Genomic DNA, 21272 nt, shown 5'->3' with positions numbered 1-21272 from the left:
TGTTGATGTTATTCCTTTCTGTTAGTTAGTTTTCCTTCTAACAGTCAGGCCCCTCAGCTGCAGGTGTGTTGGAGTTTGCTGGAGGTCCACCCAGACCCTGTTTGCCTGGGTATCACCAGCAGAGGCTGCAGAACAGCGAATATTGCTGCCTGACCCTTCCTTTGGAAGCTTTGTCTCAGAGGGGCACCTGACATATGAGGTGTCTGTTGGCCCCACCTGGGAGGTGTCTCCCAGTCAGGCTACACAGGGGTCAGGGACCCACTTGAGGAGGCAGTCTGTCCATTCTTAGAGCTTGAATGCTGTGCTGGGAGAACCACTGCTCTCTTCAGAGCTGTAAGACAGGGACGTTTAAGTATGCAGAAGTTGTCTGCTGCCTTTTGTTCAGCTATGGCCTGCCCACAGAGGTGGAGTCTACAGAGGCAGTAGGTCCTGTTGAGCTGCAGCAGGCTCCACCTAGTTCGAGCTTTCCCGGCTGCTTTGTTTACCTACTCAAGCCTCAGTAATGGCGGATGCCCCTTCTCCCCCGACACCTGGCTGCAGCCTCGCCTTGCAGGTCCATCTCAGACTGCTGCTGTGTTAGCAGGGAGCAAGGCTCTGTGGACATGGGACCTGCTGGGCCCAGCATGGGAGGGAATCTCCTGGTCTGCCAGTTGCTAAGACATTGGGAAAAGTGCAGTGTTTGGGCAGGAGTGAACCGTTTTTCCAGGTACAGTCTGTCACGGCTTCCCTTGGCTAGGAAAGGGATATCCCCTGACATCTTGCACTTCCCAGGTGAGGCAACACCCCACCCTGCTTCAGCTCACCCTCCATGGGCTGCACCCACTGTCCAACCAGTCGCATTGAGATGAACCAGGAACCTCAGTTGGAAATGCAAAAATTACCCGTCTTCTGCATCAGTCTCGCTGGGAGCTACAGACCGGAGCTGTTCCTATTTAGCCATCTTGGAAGCCAGATCCCATTTTCACTTTTTATTATCCATTTGTTTGCCTAATTTGTTTTCACTTTCTGGGTTTGGCCAGTGAATGCTATCTTGTTTATCAGCACTTTGTTAGAGAGCCATGAAATTACACTTATGATCAATAGAAGTCTGGTCTAGTTTCTGAATCAAAGCGGTTCATGACAAGAACAGCATCCATGACATGCATGTTGAGAGTGGAAATCCTGGATCATCATGAAATTACAAAACACAGAGCAGGGAAGCCACGACGTTTGGAGCTGTCAAGTAATTATTTCTGTTCTTTTTCTACACCCTGTCCATAATCATTCAGCCCTGGCCTCTGCTTGGTTGCATGTTGCATCCCCCTCCTTTTTTTTTTTTTAATTAGCTCCCAAGCAGTGGGATTCTATGGAAATGTGAACCATTTTACCTCTTTTCTGGCTCCAGGTCCTACTCTCTTCCTGCAAGAAGCCCACATAAGCCGGGATGAGGAGGCAAGACAAAAGAGCAGAGTAGGCAAATTTGACACAATTAACACCTTGGTCATGCCTCCAAATGTGGTGGGTCTTTCAGGGAAGAAGAACCAAAATGTACAGGAGGAAAATGACAGGAGACAAAAGGGGAAGTCAGCCAAATCTAAATGCAGAATTAGAGGCTAGAAATTCCTGTTGTCAACAAGAGATTCTGGCAATTTCATCTCCTCTAACTTAAGAAAATCATTGAAAAGCCTTCCTAATATGTTTAGTTGCAAAGCAAAATCAAGACGCACATTTTAAGTACCTAAAGAAATTATGATAAAGTATGCAGCAGGCTCAGATTCTAGCCCTGAGAAATAATCTGGTGTTTGGGAGAGAAAAGCAGAAGTAAAGTGCCTGATTGTCGGGCAACGTAATACTCTGTACATTTGATAATACTGAGTCACCCCAACCCCTGACTATCCTGTGATTTCATGTTAATAGAGAGAGCAAATACAACACGGTTAAAATGAAAAAATCAACTGGGATAACTTGCAGAAAATATAAGTTAAAAATTATATCCTGAAAATAGAACTCAAACAAATCAATAGGAAATACACCCCAATAGAAAATGGTCTGGTGGTAATATGTACACACAACATACACATGACCAAAGCGCATGCAAAAGTGCTCACCTTACAATCCAATAAATGCAAGTAGAAACAGCTAATTCTAGTTTTTACCCAACAAGTTTTCTGGGGTAGGAATGTTATGAATTTGTGTTAAGAATACCATGAATTATCATCAGGGATGAGCACTGACTGCAATTGTTTACAGTTGGTTGCAAAAAGCAATTTGGCAGGCCATATGTGGGGATCTATCCTAAAAAAATGACCAGATATGGATGGGGACTTATAGTGTTTAAAACAAAGGAAAATTACAAACAACCTGTATTTCCAATAAGGGATATGGTTAGGCTGGGCACGGTGGCTCACACCAGCACTTTGGGAGGCCAACGCGGATGCATTGCTTAAGCCCAGGGGTCCAAGACCAGCCTGGGCAACTTGGCAAAACCCTACTCTACAAACAAACAAAACAAAGGTAGCCAAGTGTGGTGGCACACGTGTAGTCCCAGCTACTTGGGAGGCTGAAGTGGGAGGCTTGCTTGAGCCCAGGAGGCAGAGGTTGCAGTGAGCTGAGATCATACCACTGTATTCCAGCCTAAGTGATACAGCAACACTCTACCTCAAAAAAAGGGGGGATATGCTTAAATTATGGTACACCCCCCAAAATATTTCACAGCTATTATACAAGATGCACTTGAAAATCTCTTAATGTGAAAATGTTTATGATATTTGAGGCAAAAAGAATGATAGAAGTATTTCTGGGGTGCTTTCCACGTCCCAGGACTGTTCTATTCTCTTTACATGTGTTTCTCATTCATCTCTTAAAAGAACCTCATGAAGTAGGTACTATTATTAATATTACTATTATTAATATCCTCACTTTACATATGAAGTGGAAACAAGATGGTTATCTTACCCAGGGTTACAGTCTAAGAAGTTCCATTCCAGGCTTGGTGCTGTTAAAAATTTCACCATGTTACCTGATGGCTATCTGTCTGTCTCTGCCTGTGTGTCTATCTACCTATTTATCTTTATCAGTTATTTTCACATTCAAGTGAAAATAATTGAAGAAGAGTTTGTCAAAAGGAGTCCTTATAATAGGTATGGTCAGGAGGTAAGAAAGCAATAAGAGGCCATGCAGTACTCAAGGCCCAAAGAGGAGACAAAAATCAAATTAGGAAGGAGAAAGTCTTCTGCGGGGTCCTCTTGTCTAATTATTATCTGTCCGTCCATCATCCATCTACACATCAGTCTTTCAATTCATCTAAGCCTTGCAGCCTCTATATGACAGGATGAGGCAAAAAGATAGCAGATAACACGCCATAAAGTGAATTGTGAGATGCATACCCTAGGGGACTTGTGTCCTCGGGTAGTTAGCTGAAATGTGGTTATGGAAAGCTACAGAAGCCCTTAACACTAATCCCCCACAATGAGGTAGAGAGGAGCACGCATAAGGGGCTTTCCGACTTTGAGACCACCCTCTTCCCTGGTGTGGGAGGGCTGTGGGCCCCCCTCAGGCCTGAGTCACTCAAAGAGTGGCATCAGACTCCCGGTGGGCAGTGAGGGCAGGGCCGGCCAGCGGCTCTGGCAGGGGAGTGGAGGAGATGGGTGCAGCTGTGGGTTCAGCCGGCTCACCCACCATCTGTGCAGGCTGAGAACGGCTGTGTCCTCTCCATGAAAGAGCTGGCATGTGGGAGAGCCCAGACTCTGCCCTGCGAGGCCCCCTGGAAAGGCGGTCAGTCACAGCAGCCCTGGGAGGTAGCCTGCTGGGCAGGCAGCACGTGACCGCTGAAAAGGGTCTTTCACCAAGCCTGGGGATGCCCTGGGACAGTCACAAGGAGGCCCTGAACACCACCACCAGGAGACAGGGTCTGCCTGCCCCCAGAGCCTGCAGCCATAAAGTAACTGTCCAGCCACTTACCTCCTTCTCCTTCTCTCCCTCCCAGAGGGGTCAGGCCACACCTGGTGAGCTGTGGGAGGAGGCAGAGGGAGGGAAGAAGCCCCAGGCCTAGTTCTCTGTAGCAAGATACCAAGCTGGAGGGGAAACAGCTTTACTTTAAACCAAGTTCAGAGTTTTGATATTATCTGGGACTGGATATTGTAAGCATCAGACTGATGACATTGCTGGGTAGTTACAGTGACAATAAGACTTCGTGTCATCCAAGAGTTTCCAGCAAGGTCATGCTGATTGCTCAAATGCTCACTCAGGAGCTGGGGAAGAACCAGCCACTGGACACCTTCAGACACAGAACAGGAAGATGAAGTCGCCATGTGGTTACTTCTCCAGCTCCTGCCGGTCCCATATGTGTGCATGAGTGAGCGTGCATGTCTGCAAATGAACTACACACACGTGCCTGTATCTCTGGACAGGGAAGTGATAGCCAGCACTCATTTTCTTCTTTTTACATGTTTTCCTCTAATTTCCACATTTCCTACAAAGGGGATGTAGTCCTTTTATAATCAGAAAAATATCAGTAAATGTTCTTTCAAAAGAGGAAGTCAGCCTTCTGGAAATTCCCTAATCCATGTAAAATATCACTTGTACCAGGAATGAGTCTTACCCATCATATGCCCAGTAGAGCCACAAACAGCAAGAAACATTCCAACATCTGCACAGGAACTTGGCGAGAAACTGACTCCATTCCCAGGGGAGGAGGGAGGAAGTGAGAATTGCGGATTTTGTTGTTTCTCTTGTAAACACGCTTTGGGATCATATCCTTTTCCTTTCCCCTCCCCTCTCCATTCCGTCACAAATTCAGCAGCACGGAGACCCTTCCCAATACCAGGTCAACTGATGTGGCCCATTTTTCAGGCAAATTTCCAACAACAGCTGAAAGTCAGTACCTTGGCATCTTGGGGGAATTTTAAAGGAATCCTAGAATATTGAGATAAAAAATGCCACCTAGCTGCATGTAGTCAGACACTGGAGTCTCTTTAACTTTTTTCCTAATGCTTTGCACTGGAATTACCATGAAGGTGAAACAGCCTTATAAAAAGATCTTTAAAAGATCGTGAAAAAGAGTTTTTGCTATGTTAGAAAAGGAGGTAGGAATCCCATGGAGCCAAAACACATCAAGTCAAAGTCACCCACTTCCCTCTGATAAGGGTGGTAGATGGCCAGATGGGAAAACGCTGCAGGGCCAGGATACCCAGCACTCAGCTCAGCCTTGGATAACATTTCCCAGTATTCAAAGTGATGAAATGGCAAAATATGAGCTGGATGATAGCAGCTGGGGGATTTCCCAGCTACTGGGAAAACCTCAGAGTTACCTAGCGAGATGACTTGATAAAAGACACACTTTTCAAACACAGCCGCTTCAGCAGATTGGGAAGACTGGATGAACCACCTGTGATTCAAGAACATGGTGAGAAACAGAACTGCAGGTCAAAACTGAATAGGTGGCTGGGCACAGTGGCTCACACCTGTAATCCCAGCACTTAGGGAGGCTGAGGCGGGCAGATCACAAGGTCAGGAGATCGAGACCATCCTGGCCAACACAGTGAAACCCAGTCTCTACTAAAAAAAATACAAAAAAATTAGCTGGGCGTGGTGGTGCACGCCTGTTGTCCCAGCTACTTGGGAGGCTGATGCAGGGGAATCGCTTGAACCTGGGAGGCAGAGGTTGCAGTGAGCCAAGATCATGCCACTGCACTCCAGCCTGGCGACAGAGCAAGACTCTGTCTCAAACAAACAAACAAACAACACAAAAAATTTAAGAGGTAAAATACAATAGGAATAAAAGAATAGCTACTCTTGGGTTCAAACAGTTAATTACATGATGATAACTGATAACATTTTGTATTTATATAGACTATTAATATTTTACAGTTTACAAGACTGTTTGGGGAGGCTTACCTTAATTTCAACTCTTTAGAAAAAAATACTTAAGGGTTGATTCTGTTGACTACAAGTTTAAAGTGAACATATACAGAAAAATAAAAGCCAATAGTAGCCAAAAAAAGGTAAGCGCTCTTATCCTTTGAGCACATCTGAGGCAGTGGGTTACACCCTTGGGGCCACCTTTAAGAGAAACATCAATAATTGAAGTCATAATGAAACAGGTGGGCAGAGAGGTGAAGGGAAGACAGGGAGAGGTGAACAGTTGTTTCAAATACGTAAGCAGCCTCCATATTAGAAGATTCTGTGATTATCAGAAGTGTAGAACTTCCACAAATGACCAGAAGTTTCAAAGATGAAGACTGTGTTTGGGAGAATGAATCTAATCATTTTGATGTTTTGCAAGTAAAATAGAAATCTACAGGATTGCTGGGGGCAGGGTAATGGATTGGCCACATCCCTTGATGTCAGCCAGCCATGCGTCCCCTAATGCTGCAAGTTCACTCCTGGACATACAGATGCAAGAGGCCGGAGGCTCACTTGAACCTGGGAGGTGGAGGTTGCAGTGAGCCGAGATCGCGCCACTGCTCCAGCCTGGGCAACAAGAGGGAAATTCTGTCTTAGAAAAAAAAAAAAAAAGAGATCCTAACCCCCAGAGGAGATCTTTTAAGAGCCAATGAATTCTCTCAGTACAACCCAATTGTGAGAAACATCAGTTGTCCGATACCACAAAGTGGCTCTTAGCTTGTGTGGTGCCAAAGCGTCTCTCAGAACTTGGCATTTCTCTGCAGGGAATACCATCCCAGCAAACCTGGCTCCCTGAGGAGTGCTTGGAGCTGCCATAATTACATTCCCTTAGGTGCTACCCATTCCTCATCCTTCCTGGCCCCTCACTATGAAGTGTGGACAAAGGGAAGTGGCTAACAGGATGGCTCTTCAATTAGCTGAAGGATGTTGACCAGCTAGTGGGAAGGAAGCCAAAGATACCCACTGAAAATCCATTAGACCCAAATACATTGCAACATTTCCTCCATTAACTTGCTTCCCTTTTTTGCACTCAGTGAATAGAGCATTCTTAATCTTCAACAACTTACCTTCCCAAAGGTGGCCGGGTTGACTTGGTTCTCAGTGTTTTGCCCACAGGTCTCTACGTAAATCTCATACATGAGACAGCGAGGGACACTGCACCCTTCACAAATGCAGAAGTTGTCGACCAACCTGGAGGACAGGAGGACAAGGAAGAGGAAATTGGCATGTTTTTCTAGAGGCAAAATATTTTGTCAAAATCAATGGTCAAGATGTGTGTGAGGTTCCAATAAATGAAACGTCTAATTCATTGGATGAATCCCTGCGAAGGCTCACAACCAGCAACACGAATGCACTCATTTGTCCTTAGGCCAGTATTAAGTATATTGACTGTGGCTTTTAGAAGATCAGAAGCCCATAGTGTTTCTGTTTTTGTCTCCTGGCAGGTTGGCATGCTAAAAGAAGTTCAAATGAAGACTTCAGCAGACACTATTTCATAGACCTTTATAAAGGTTACGGCCAAGAGCTACATAACTACAAAGTGGAGAATTATTGATTCTACTTTATGAATAAGACACAAAACAATACCCAGGGAAAGCCTATCACCCTGCAGGTGACCGCAGGAGCCAGCCTGGCTTCCCAGGCCCCATTTTCACATCCTTCCCTCTCCGATTCCTGTTCCTCTGAAGAAGTTGCTTGCATGGTTCTTAAACCCCTGTGGTTTAGGGCAGGCCATTGTGTTTGGATTCTTTGAATTGCAATGAGGTGTAAAATGCAAGACACCGAGAGACACTGAGAGGCAGAGTGCTTTTGCTCTGCTTTCTTCCCTACTGGGTACAGAGCCAAAGCAGCACAGAGCGAATGCAGCAGTGCCTGTGACCTCTGCTCAAAGTGATACCTTCACCTACACCAGTGCTCCCGGTCTGGGGGCAGAGTGTATTCCTTACCAATAAGGGGCTCTGGGTGAGGTTCACAGACCACCCCCGGCCCCTGGGGACAGCCAGGTGCCTGTTCCAGCAGCAGTATGTCAGTGTGCAGATGAGTGGTGAAGGTGGCCTGGGTCAGAAAGTGTCCGTAGTGACATCCAGCTACAACCTTCCTTTCCCGGTGGGATGGACCGGCGTTCTTTAAAAAAAAATCCACAAAGCAAGCCAGTATAACTCTTAAAGAGGAATATTTATTTAGCAGAGACTTTACAGACAATACATGCCCTTGGCATTTGTTTTTCTAGAGCAAAATATGGGTATTTTGCTTTAGATGGGTATATGGGTAGTATATAGCTTGTCTTCTGGAATGAGGCACACTGAGGCCAAATGTACTTTCCTTGGGAACTAAAGGATATAGTCACAATTGTTAACCCCACTGGCTTTCCAGAAAAAAAAGACACAAGAACGTAACGGGGGAATCTCTGACCCTGCAACGTTTCCTTGGGGTAATAAACTACCACAGGCCCAGGGGCCTCAAACAACAGAAACGCATTCTCACAGTTCTGGAAGTTGGAAGCCTAAAAATCCAAGTGCCAGCAATGTCGGTTCCTTCCAGAGGCTCTGAGGGAGACCCTGCTGGATATTTCTCTCCTTGTTTCTGGTAATTGCCAGAAGTCCTTGGTGTTCCTCGGCTTCACTCCAGTTCCTGCCTGTGTCTTACGTGGCCTTCTCCCCGTGTGCCCGTTATCTCTGTGAATTTTTATTTTTTTGTATTTTTTAGTCGAGACAGGTTTTGCCGTGTTGGCCAGGCTGGTCTTGAACTGGGCTCAAGCGATCCGCCCACCTTAGCCTCCCAAAGTGTCAGGATTACAGGTGTGAGTCGCCATGCATGGCTAGTATCTCTGTGAATTTTCTTATCAAGATACCAGTGATTGGATTTAGAGCCCATCCTAATTCAGGATGACTTCCATTTAACTAATTACATCTATAAAGATCCTGTTTCCAAATAAGGTTACATTCTGAGGTTCCGGGTGGACATTAATTTTTTTTGGGGGGATGTTATTCAACCCAGTACAGGCACCAAGGAAGTAGATTTTTCTGGGATGCTTCCCTAAATCAATGTGGGAATATGACACTTCAGATACTTCACGATGGTTTAAATCCAGTTGCTACTGCATCAATTATTTGGCTCAAGGTTGAGTACAGGGTGATATCTATTGATGGGATGGTGGGGTGGGGGAGTGGCAGATTCACATATAGTCAGCATACAGATATATATACACACACATATATACACACATATATACATATATAAATATATATTATACATATATACACACAGAGAGAGAGAGAGGCTCCCTCTGGAATACAGTGGTGCAATCATAGCTCATTGCATCCTCAAACTCCTGGGCTCAAGGGATCCTCCTGCCTTAGCCTCCTGAGTAGCTGGGACTACAGGCGTGTGACCATATCCAGATACTTTAAAAAAAAAAAAAAAAAAAGTGTAGAGACAGGGTCTCACTATGTTGCCCAAGCTAGTGTTGACCTCCTGTTGTTGAGCAATCCTCCCACCTTGGCCTTCCAAAGTGCTGGGATTACGGGCACAGGCCACTGCACCTGGCTTGTATTTCTTAAGACACTACTTGTTGATATATGAAAAACTCAATATTGGAAGTATCCCAGAAAAGTGTTGGCTAGATCCGGGAAACTGCAGCAAAATGTGATGTGCATTGAATTCAAACTCACTTCTGTTTATTCATAGTTACTCCAGATTTAGTTAGGGAACGCTCTCCTTAAAAAAGAAGTGTAAAAAACACAAACTCCTTAAAATGAACTCCAGTTTTCCATGTTTGCTGATTGTTCTTTCCTGTGACAGACGCTCATTTGTTCTAAGTCTCTATGAATTGCTGTCCTCCAATTTCAAAATGATACTACTGAGCCTGCCTGTTACCTAAGTGGAGTAGGAAGGCCAAATAATACTCTTAATAAGAATAATAGTAAAGGTCTGTGGCCAAGAGTCCTTTCTATGCCACACATGTAAAGAAAGGGCCACCTTTGGATGTGAGCTCTGTGGCGCTGCCTTCGTCCTGGCAGTTCCAAGAGATTCATCTTGTCTCTGACCATGTGTCTGTGGTCATTTGCCCAACATTCTAAGCCAAATCACAGAGACCGATCAATGGCAGCCAGTCAGCATACAGTAACTGGACAAGCAGAAAGTTTGAAAGTGGACTTTGTCATCCAGTAGTTGCCTCAGCCTTCAGTGTCCACACACATGGGAAATTATGATCATGACTCTTACCCTGGGCTTTGAACCTCAAAGACCTGGGTTTCCATTCTGACTGAGACACCTGAGAGTTTTTGTGATTAGAACATAAGTACATGATGTGCCTACTACTCTGGCTTGCACATAGAAACTCTTATTTTTATGTCTACCATCAAAATCTGGAATGGAAGCAAGAAAGATGCTGATGTTGGCAGACTGGCAGCACAGAGTACCTGCTGTAGGTGAGCCTGGCTTCCAACCACCTGGGGCTCCAAGGAGAGACTGAAAGGGGACTGGCAGAACTGCTGGCAGGTGACATCAAGGGTTTTAAACTCTACCACCAAAATGCTCTTTGGTGATACACCTGGGAATAAAGCCTGCTTGATAAAGATCACTAGATTCCTTGCTTACCTGCATAATAACACTATTTTCCTGGTCTTGCCATCAGACAGAGTGGATTAAGATCTTGAGACCATTCATGTTCTCCTCACTTTGATGAACAATCTGATGATTACTGACTTCACAGCACAAATACTTAGCCAGTGGTTCACACATTTTCTGAGTACTCTTTAAAGAAAAATGTCATGAGCAACTGGACGCAGTGGCTCATGCCTGTAATCCCAGCACCTTGGGAGGCTGAGATGGGCAGATCACCTGAGGTCAGGAGTTCAAGGCCAGTCTGGCCAACATGGCGAAACCCCATCTTCACTAAAAATACAAAAATTAGCTGAGCGCAGTGGTGTGTGCCTGTGATCCCAACTACTCGCGAGATTGAGGTAGGAGAATTGCTTGAACCCAGGAGGTAGAGGTTGCAGTGAGCTGAGATAGTGCCACTGTACTCCAGCCTGGGAGACACAGCGAGACTCCATCTCCAAAAAAAAAAAAAAAAAAAAAAAAAGTCGTGAGCCCCCCAAACTAGGAACTAAAGTACCTTTTGGTTCCAGCTGATTAAAAGCTACCATGAATTCTGCACCTTTCCAAATACATTTGTATTTCTAAAATTTCAACAGAGTCTGCAGAAATTTGTGAAAATCTATGTGGGAAATAGTTATGTAGTCTACAGCCAGGGCTCAGCATGCATTGGGATTAGATAATGCTTAGGTTTTGCCTGGTCTGAAGCCAGGGGTCAGACCTGCTAGGTCTGCACCCCAGCAAGGAAGTCAGATCACTGTTCTTCATTTCTTTGTGCTCCCCAGAGCTTTAACCCCAGCTCTCCCCGTTTCTGCAGTCTTTCCTGTCCATGAAACACAAACCTTCTATTACCTCTGGCCCCCGAGACTTGACCAAGTTCTCCTGGGACCTTTCTCCTGGGAGAATTTATCCAGTGTGGATGACAACGGCACTGATGTCTCTAAGACATGCTGAGGACCTAACAAGTGACTGATTAGAAGACAAAACAACGAAGTAATGTGGAAAATGGCAGGTTTCCTCCACAGGACAACAGCTGGGCCCCTCCCTGGTCTTTCACTCAGATGCTGGCTAACAGAGTTGTCTCCAGGCACTCAGGCCCCTCGCCCTGCACTACCCACTACTGCTCCTCCAGCACTGGTAACACCTTCCAGGCTTTGGAATACCAGAGGCTGTTCTTGATGTTAAAACCACTAGTGCCAACTATCTGTTTTGGGTGTTTTTTTTGTTGTTGCTGGAGATGGAGTTTCACTCTTGTTGCCCACGCTAGAGCGGAATGGTGTAATCCTGGTTCACTACAACCTCCAGCTCCCAGGTTCAAGCGATTCTCCTGCCTCAGCCTTAGAGTACCTGGGATTTACAGGTGCCCGCCATCACACCCAGCTAATTTTTCTATTTTTAGTAGAGACAGGTTTCCGCCATGTTAGCCAGGCTGGTCTCAAACTCCTGAGCTCAAGTGACCCACCTGCCTTGGCCTCCCAAAGTGCTGGGATTACTGGCCTGAGCCACCACAGCTGGCCTCAACGATCTGTTAAACATACTACCTCATCAGCTGGATGTCTAAAGAACAGCCCTCCGCAATGAAACGGTGACCCCTCCCTTATTTCCATAGCCTCCACCTCCCCAACACTGAAGAGGGACCTATAGGGATAAGAACTTATAATATGGGACTTGAATAAGTCACACTCTCTGCTAAAACGGTCTACACCAGGGGTGTCCAATCTTTTCTACCCTGGGCTACACTGGAAGAACTATCTTGGGTCACATATAAAATACACTAACACTAATGATAGCTGATGAGCCAAAACAAACAAATCTTATAGTGTTTTAAGCAAGTTTATGAAGGCCCAGCATGGTGGCTCACACCTGTAATCCCAGCACTTTGGGAGGCGGAGGCAGACAGATCACTTGAGGTCAGGACTTCCAGACCAGCCTGGCTAACATGGTGAAACCTTGTCTCTAACAAAAATACAAAAATTAGCAGGGCATGATGGCGCAGGCCTGTAATCCCAGCTACTACGGAAGGATAAGGCAGAAGAATCACTTGAACTCAGGAGGCGGAGGTCACAGTGAACCAAGATCATGCCACTGCACTCCAGACTGGCCAACAGAGCAAGACTCCATCACACACACACAAAAAAAGGAAAAGAAAGTTTACAAATTTGCGTTGGGCCTCATGCGGCCCTTAGGCCGAGGGTTGCACAAGCTTGGTCTAGACCATCATACGCCCCCTGGTTACCATTTGAAGTGAGTACACAAACGGTCTTAGGAGGATGTTCAGGTATTTTTAAATCAGTCTCATCATTCTTTCAAGTCTCTGGAGCATAATTTAAACCCTGGAAACTCTAATTTACTAAATGGCTACCTGAAGTCATTGGAAGGCATCTGAGTCCTTTCTTCTAAGAACGCTGCATGAGGGCCTGGGGTCAGTGAGTGTAGCAGAAACCCAGCCCAGCTGTGTAACCCTGAAAAACGCTGTGTGCTTCAGTGTTCATTCAATTTTTTTTTTAATCTCATTGAAGGTAAGACATATCAAAAATGTTCTTTTGGAGGAAAATGGTAACTGTTTAGGCCTGCCAGGGTTATAATCACAAACACGCCCTTCCTTTTTATTTTACTCACATGACTTTTTCAAAAGTCTTCCCTGAGAAATATGCTTTGAAACTTAAAAACAGAAAAATGCACTCTGTTATATAACAGCTATTCACCTTGTAAAACTAAAGGTCCTAGAACTGGTTTCAATTATTTTCCTATTTAAGAAGATCTGCAACCCCGTGAGTTTCTCAGTCCCAAGGGCTAAGGATATTTTTCTTTCCCCTTTTTCCTGCTTCGACTTAAATAGCTAGAAGTGAATTTCACAATGCGGAATGCAATGTGGAAAGCTAAAAACTCCTTAGCTTTAACTGAGGAAACATCTCATCCTGGATCTAGGGAGAGAAGCTTTTCCTCCCCTGGCCAATGCCCAGGCGCTTTTGGATGTACATGGAAGTAGAGTCCAACCAACGGGCCGCCGCGGGGCAGACCGGCCGGCTTTACGCGGGAAGAGTGACAACGGGGAACCCACAGATGGGAAGCCCGGCCCCACTGCCGTTTCGGACCCGGGGCTTTTACGCGTGTCCGTGCATGGGAGGTCCCTCCGCGCTGGGGCGGGCATGCGGGCATCAGAAAGCGCTGGGCCTGGGGCCGCTCCTCACACCCGGCTTTCACTCGGCGTCCCGAGGGCAGCCGTAGCGGGAACCACGCTTCCCCTCCCCGGCCCCACCTCTTCCATCGGAGCGTCCCAGGGGCCGGGCGGCTCACCACTGGATGACGCCGCTGTGCGGGCCCCGGCTGCCCCCGAGGCTTGACGGCGAGGCCAGCACCCCCTCGGCCATGGCTCGGTCCCGGGCCTGCAGCACCGAGGCAGGCAGCGAGCAGCGGCCGTGGGCGGCGCTGGGTTGCACCGGTCCTGCCACCGCCGCTCCTCGGTGTTTACTTTAGAAAGGGGCGCGCGGGGCGCGGGGCGGAAACCCAGTCCGCCAGGCCCGAGCCCGGGTGCGCGAGGGCGCGCGGTGAGCTCGGCAGGCCACAGCCCCCCAACCCCCTCGCACCGCCGAGGATGAGCGGACCCCGCCCTGCATCCTGCGGTGTGGGCTGGAGCGGTCTCCCGCTCGCACCCAGAGCCCGTCCCACCTCCGTACCAACCAATCAAACAGGCACGCGAACAAGCACCAACTTACACCTTTTCCATTCTGGTCGCGGTGTTGAGTTTGTGGGGGTCGTTGACTTACTTGTGCATTGGAGTTCTTCAGGCAGTTTTCAAAAATACTGATACCTGGCTGCTGCTCCCTACCCCAGCCCCGCCCCCCACCCCAAGAGGTTCTGATGAAGTGGTCTGGGTGAGGGCAGGCTGGGCCAACCGGCTTTTTCAGGCTCCCCGGGTGATGCTAATGTGCCCGCTGTTGCCAGAAACCACTGGACCTAGGAGTTTTGAAAAATCTCCGAGCTCAGAATTTCTGACAGGCGGGTGCATGGGGACTTCTAGGAGGCTGGTCCCAGGTGACTCCAGTGTGCCGCTCCAGGTGAGCAGTGCCACCTCAACGTGAGTCCCCATATCTGCAGCCAGGCCCTGCAAGTCCTTGCCCTCTAGAGCCATTTATGTCAGTGTCATTGCTGTGTGACATGGAGCTGCTGGCCCTCTCCAAACTCATTTCCTTTCTGGGGAACTGTGTGGTTATTGTGAGTATTAAGTGGCATTCACTTGCAAGGCTGTGGCGTAGTCAGAGCTCAGTCACACAGCCTTTACCGTGGCTGCTAACTGCTTCAGAGTCTCCCGGTAAGGATTTCTCAATCTAGATCAAAAACACATTTGCCGACTTAGCAACAACAAAAACCAAACCGCCCAGTTTACAAATGGGCAAAGGACTTGGATACATATTTCTCCAAAGAAGATACATAAATGCCTACTAAGCACATGAAAAGATGCTCAATATCATTAATCATTAGGAAACGCAAACAAAAACCATACCCAAGAGGATGGCTATTATTTAAAACATAGAAACTAACGAGTGTTGGTGAGGATGTAGAGAAATTGGAGCCCTTGTTCACTGCGGGTGGGAATTTAAAGTGGTGCAGCTGGCCTGGGGCAGTGGCCCACACCTGTAATCCCTGCACTTTGGGAGGCCGGGGCGGTCAGATAACCTGAGGTCTGGAGTTCGAGACCAGCCTGGCCAACATGGTGAAACCCCTTCTGTACTAAAAGTACAAAAAAAAAAAAAAAAAAAAAAAAAGGGCCAGACATGGTGGCAGGTGCCTGTAATCCCAGCTGCTTGGGAGACTGAGGCACAAGAATCGCTTGAACCTGGGAGGCGGAGGTTGCACTGAGCCAAGATCGCGTCACTGCCCTCGAGCCTGCGCGACAGGGTGAGACTCTGTCTCAAATATATATATATATAATATTAAAGTGGTGTAGCTGCTGTGGAAAACAGTATCTCAAAAATTAAACAGAATTTGATCAGCCAGTCCCACTTCTAAGTGTATACCCGAAAAGAATTGAAAGCAGGAACGTAAACAAGTATGTACAGCAATACTCATAGCAGCATTATTCACAAACGCCAAAAGGTAGAAGTAACCCAAGTGTCTATGGACAGACGAATGGATAAACAAAACGTGGTACGTATACATACACTGGAACATTATTTACCCTTAGGAATGGAATTCGGGTACATGCTACAACACAGATACACTGAAAACATTATACTAACTGAAATAAAGCACACAGAAAAGCATGATTCCACTTACATGAGGTCCCTAGAGAAGACAAACTCAGAGACAGAAAGTAGAATGGGGGTTGCCAGGGGCTGGGGGGTTAGTGTTTTAATGGGGAGAGTGTTTCAGTTTGGGAAGATGAAAAGTTCTGGAAATAGATGCTGATGGTTGCAAAACAATGCGAATGTACTTAATACCACACCACTGAATTATGTACTTACAAATTGTTAAAATGGTAAATTTTGTTATATATATTTTACCGCAGTTTTTTAAAAAGTCTGTCCCTAAAACATACGCGTGCACACACAACACACACGTTTGAGAAGCACTTCTGGAAGCAGGAAAGAGATCGATTCAACAAAGGAAACAACTGCCGACTGCCTCCCACATGCCAGCCCTGGAAGGTAGCTGCTGGGGCCCACCAGACATCTCCTGGGCCAGCATCCTCCCTTCCACAGGAACACCATCACCAGGGTGAAGCTCCAAGGTCAGTTCCAGAGAGACAGCAGGACATTTAGAACCTGGACCCTGAAGTTCAACCAGGTCACTGGAGCTGACCCGGGATGGCATCTGACTCTCCTTTGGGGCACTGCCTCATGAATCAGCCTGGTCCTGAATCCTGGGGCATTTGGAGTGTAGGGGCAGGATAGGTGAGTGAGTGGGAATGACATAAACAAGTGAATGGGGCCACTGTTAGCCTTATTTATCTTCTCAGCTGAGTTTCCTTGTTCAGGGCCGGCTGCTTTAAAATGCCACCCAGTAGAGGACAGTTGACCCCACATCATCCTCTCTCAGGCCAGGAGCTGGGGGGAACCTCACCTGGTGCCTTAAGAGCATCCATATGAGGATGGGAGGCCAACTACATGAGTAACAGAGTTGGGAGACTGCCGAATGGCAACCACGACGAAGAACCCACAGGAAAAAAGATGAAGCAATGAGGTGAGGAGATAATGGCAGGGCTCTCCAAGGCCTCACTCTGCAGGTCAGCCTGTCTCTAGAAGAGGTAACACATCTCTTTGGACTGGGAGCAGGAGCCCCGTGAGGTTCCTTCATCTGATTTGCTTTGCCCTGAGTGCTAAGTCCTGTCCTCCTGCAGTGGGACAGGCAGGTCCTTCTCAGTGGCTGGGGGAAATATGGTTCCTTCCCCTTCTCACACTAGTCCTGCAGCAGCTCCTTCCACCCAGGAAACTTCCCAAAATGCCTGCTCATGTCCACAGAGACTGGAAATAACCAAGGGAAGAGCCTGCTGTTATTTAGGGCCTTATCACGTCACTGCTGGTACCATAAATTTGCACATTTACTGAGCATCAACCAGTACCAGGCACTGGAACAGACCTTGGAAATACAACGGGGACACCATGACCATCTGGTTGACCAGTGGTCTCTTTGCTAGCTATTGCATTGAATGTTAGATGCTATGAAAAGCAAACATCTTATCTCAGCTCAGAGCTCTTGAGGCTTGTTGATTAGAAGACTGTAGAAATGAGGCCATGTGGTCAATTTTACACCCTCCAACCAAAGAGCCTATTAATTTCATCTATTACAGGTGACAGCTGGTGTCCCTAGTTTGACCAGCCATCTTATAGATCAGACTCAGTAGTTTCATGCTAATACAGTGACACTCTCAGAAGATTTATTCCCAGTGTATGTCTTCCTAATGTACTAAATATGCAAAGGACATTTACCTCTGCACACAACTCCATTACTAGCAGCATAATTAAGGCTTTCAGTTGAGTTGACCACATAGCCACATAATTCGCTCAGTAGAAATTAGGTATAAAATCCATTTTCTTTTCAAAGAATGTTTAACTGGAAGTGAATCACAAAAAACTTCATTCTGTGGTGTTCACTGAGGAGACTGCTAGATCCATGTATGTGCTGTCTTGTACCTGAAAATCTAGTCTCTAACTCCAGGTTGAGCATCTTCGCTCTAATATCTAAACCAGGACAAGGAAAATAAATTTTAAGGTTTGTATCAAGTAGAATTCCAGTTTCTTATGTCACATGTTATGTACACAAAGCTAGAGAACCACATGTCTTATCTAAACAGTAACTTCTTTTACCTACTTCCATCTAATTGGTTTCTAGCTTATCTAATTAGTCTCATTTCACCTTCTAAAAAGGCACCAGCTGTGCCTTCTCCTTGCACAAAACCATCTCTGATCTAGGGTGCTTAATTTCATTCAATTCTTGCAATTATTCACTTTCTGTGGATGTACCCAGGTGTCTTCAGGCAATAGATGTATTTTTAAGTAAAGCTAATGAGCATAGTGGATTTGGTCCAGAATGCACAATGTAGCTGCATCTGCACAGACACAGCATTACAGAGAACAGACAACTGCATGTTCCATTTAGCCTGGAAGAAACTCCTTAAGATCCCTGGGCTCTAAACCAGTAAGCTATGGAGACTTTCAAACTATACTAGAGCAGAACAGTCTCATTGGAGAGATTCCAAATCACTATCATATGTTGCAATTTTCCTTGTTCTATGCTCACCTTTTGAGTATCTGGCTTTTACCCCAGTTGAAATCAATGGGAACATTGCATTCAGGAGAATGTATCTAATGAGAAAACCTAACTCCAAATATAAAACACTTCTCTGTCGTTTCTTTATCTAAAATCCATGATTCAAAGGACCATGACAATATCCCATTGCTGTGTTTTTTCCCCAATGCAGTTTTCCTGTTTCCCTTTTTGCAGAGAGGTGCTGGCCACATAAGGTATAACAAATAGCATTATCTGCAGAGGAACTCTAAGAATGTGTGGAATGAAATGAAACAGCCTTCACTCCTCACAGAATGCTTGTAAATTGTAATTTGCAAAGTAATACATTTGAATTCTTTTGTTGCATTAAAAGTGGGACTTTTCTAGAAGTCTCATGGAAAACCAAGCAAAAACAGAATGAAAAGTGGTTTCCTTTTCTGCAGATGATTAGTAAGAATTTAATAAGTCATCTTATTAAAGCCATCAGGTAAGCAAGGCAGACACTTTTCCAAATCCTATGAGCAAAATTATAAATCTTACCCCAATTAAATAATTTTCCAAAAGAATGACAAAAGGCACACTAAGTCAATTACTTTGGATTTGTGTAAATACTATTTTAAAGCTTTTTACAAGCATGAAATTATTATTTTTGAAAAGCAGTTTAAAACGATAGCATTAGTTAATTTTGGGTAAGATAAACCTTCATTTGTTCTCATGGTTCATATTATTCTAGAAACGTACTAGAACAGCTGCCCGCTCCCTGCTGTTCTGCATGGAATTATTTCCTGGTAGTATCCCCACCGTGAAATGAATTTCACTACAGCATCTCCAGACAAAGTACATATTTGACATATCTTTCTGAAGGACAGCAGACTGCCTTTCAATTGGTCACGTGACCTCCTTCTGCTAATTACCCATTGGAATTCCCCAGCAGAGAGAAGCAGGAAAGATGCTTTACAAAGAGCATCTGCCTGTGAGCTTTGCTGGAGAACAAAGGTAAACACATCCCAATAGATGTGTAAAGATTGTTAAAGCTCGCTTTATGAAACAAAGCCTGGCTTTAAAAACCACTAATCTTAAGACCCCGCAAAGCCAGGCTAAGATGCAAAATAGTTGTCAAGATGGTCTTTTTCAAATATTATTTTCACGTTATCGCTGTGCTGTGACCGTAAACACTTACCCAGTGCCTCTCAGCGCATCTGTGTGGAGGTGAGCTGACAGGCAGGGACCTCTCCCACCTGCCTCTGCTCGTTCCTCAACCAGGCCATTCCAATTGACGTCTTAGAACCTTGCACAGGAAGCAGGCAAGGCGAGAGAAGCTGAAGGGAGAAGCCACAGGCACCCGAGTCCAAAGAGCTGGAGGGGGCAGACCCCTGAGAATTTCCTGCCTCTCATGTGGTCCAGGAATCTCTCCTGGAGCTCACCTGTGGCCTCTGACAAATGAACTTTTCCCTTGAGCCATTTAGAGCAGGTTTTTTCTTATCACAACTTCGTGAGTTTTGTTTTGTTTTGTTTTCTGGGGGACAGAGTCTCATTTTGTCACTCAAGCTGCAGTGCAGTGGCACAATCTGGCTCACTGTAACCTCTGCCCCCTCGGTTCGAGTGATTTTCCTGCCTCAGCCTCCCACGTAGCTGGGATTAACAGGCGCCTGACACCCTGCCTGGCTAATTTTGCATTTTTAGTAGAGGCAAGGTTTCGCCATGTTGGCCAGGCTGCTCTTGAACTCCCGACCTCAGATGACCCACTTGCCTCAGCCTCTCAAAATGCTGGCGTTACAGGTGTGAGCCACCGCACCCAGCCAAGTTCATGAGTTTCTAATACCTGTGATTAGTCTTCTCGGTAAGGATCTGGGAGGAGGTGGTTCCCACACCCTTCCGGAGGTGACCATTTTGAAGGACATTTGATGCCCCATGGTTAAGCTAAGTGGTAAGCTGGAGTTGAGTCATTCACTGGACAGATATTTAGGGAGCACCCACATGAGCCTCTTGCGTGGGAGGGGGTGGGGTGATCTCAGGATAAGCTGCAGTGCTCCCTGCTCTCAGGATATCCACGGTAATCACCATCTCTGTCAAAGACACAGGAGTGAAAATACGGCTACCCCCAAAACTTCTGTATAGCAGAACCCATTACACAGTAGTTGCAGGTCTGGCTGGGGACCTTGTCAACATGGTTATGCAGCTGAGGACTACCGCATAGGCCCCCTGGCAGGGATCACAGGAGTCACAGCCAGACCACAGGGCCTACAGAGCCCACGGAGGGGGAAGCAGAAACAAGTCCCTCAAGGAGAGTGACTCAGGTGCAGCCACACATTGACTGTGGCTGCCATCAGCATGACCAGCACCCAGCTGACAACGGCACTGCCTTAGAGTCTGTGGTCCAAGTATGTACCAAATATGGCGGGTTCTTGGTCTCGCTGACTTCAAGAATGAAACCATGGACCCTTGCAGTGAATGTTACCTTTACTTAAAGATGGTAGTTCTGAGTGCTTTCCTTCGCATGTTCAGATGTTCAGATGTGCCTAGTTTCTTCCTTCTGATGGGTTCGTGGTCTCACTGGCTTCAAGAGTGAAGCCACAGACCTTCACTGTATTACAGCTCACAAATACCACGTGAACCCGAAAAGCGAGCAGCTGCAAGAGTTACTGTAAGCAGCTAAATAACAAACCCTTCACAGCCTGTAAAGTAATCCCAGCACGTTGCCTCTGACTGGGCCTCGCAGCCTGCTTTTATTGCCTTATCTGGCCCCACCCACATCCTGGTGATTGGTCCATTTTACAGAGAGCTGATTGGTCCGTTTTGACAGGGTGCTGATTGGTGCATTTACAATCCCTGAACTAGACACAGAGTGCTCATTGGTGCATTTACAATCCTCTAGCTAGATGTAAAAGTTCTCCAAGTCGCCACTACATCAGCTAGACACAGAGCACTGATTGGTGTGGGCATTTACAAACCTTGAGCTAGACACAGAGTACTGATTGGTGTATTTACAAATCCTGAGCTAGACAGAGTGCTGATTGGTGCGTTTACAATCCGTTAGCTAGACACAGAGTACTTACACAGAA

General features: G+C 46.3%; 1 protein-coding gene across 9 annotated transcripts in view; it reads right to left on the bottom strand.

Moving 5' to 3' along the window:
- The window catches only part of RFX8 (RFX family member 8, lacking RFX DNA binding domain), an 83726-nt gene extending 62686 nt beyond the window's left edge, over positions 1 to 21040 (bottom strand). For 2 of the 9 annotated variants that reach the window (XM_031655431.1, XM_031655430.1), the window contains exons 1-2: positions 13780 to 13941; positions 6951 to 7074 (exon numbers count right to left, since the gene is read on the bottom strand). In XM_031655431.1, coding sequence (XP_031511291.1) covers positions 6951 to 7074; positions 13780 to 13853 — 198 coding nt within the window. In that variant the 5' untranslated portion in view covers positions 13854 to 13941. Of the gene's footprint in view, positions 1 to 6950; positions 7075 to 13779; positions 13957 to 20668 lie in introns of those variants that run through there. The other 7 variants (XM_031655432.1, XM_031655438.1, XM_031655434.1 and 4 more) reach the window with 7 other exon arrangements.
- Positions 21041 to 21272: the final 232 nt, after the last annotated feature.

Source organism: Papio anubis, chromosome 14, assembly GCF_008728515.1.
Source record: "Papio anubis isolate 15944 chromosome 14, Panubis1.0, whole genome shotgun sequence".
In the NCBI taxonomy this organism is placed as follows: Eukaryota; Metazoa; Chordata; class Mammalia; order Primates; family Cercopithecidae; genus Papio; species Papio anubis.
This window is presented reverse-complemented; position numbering and strand designations above follow the sequence as displayed.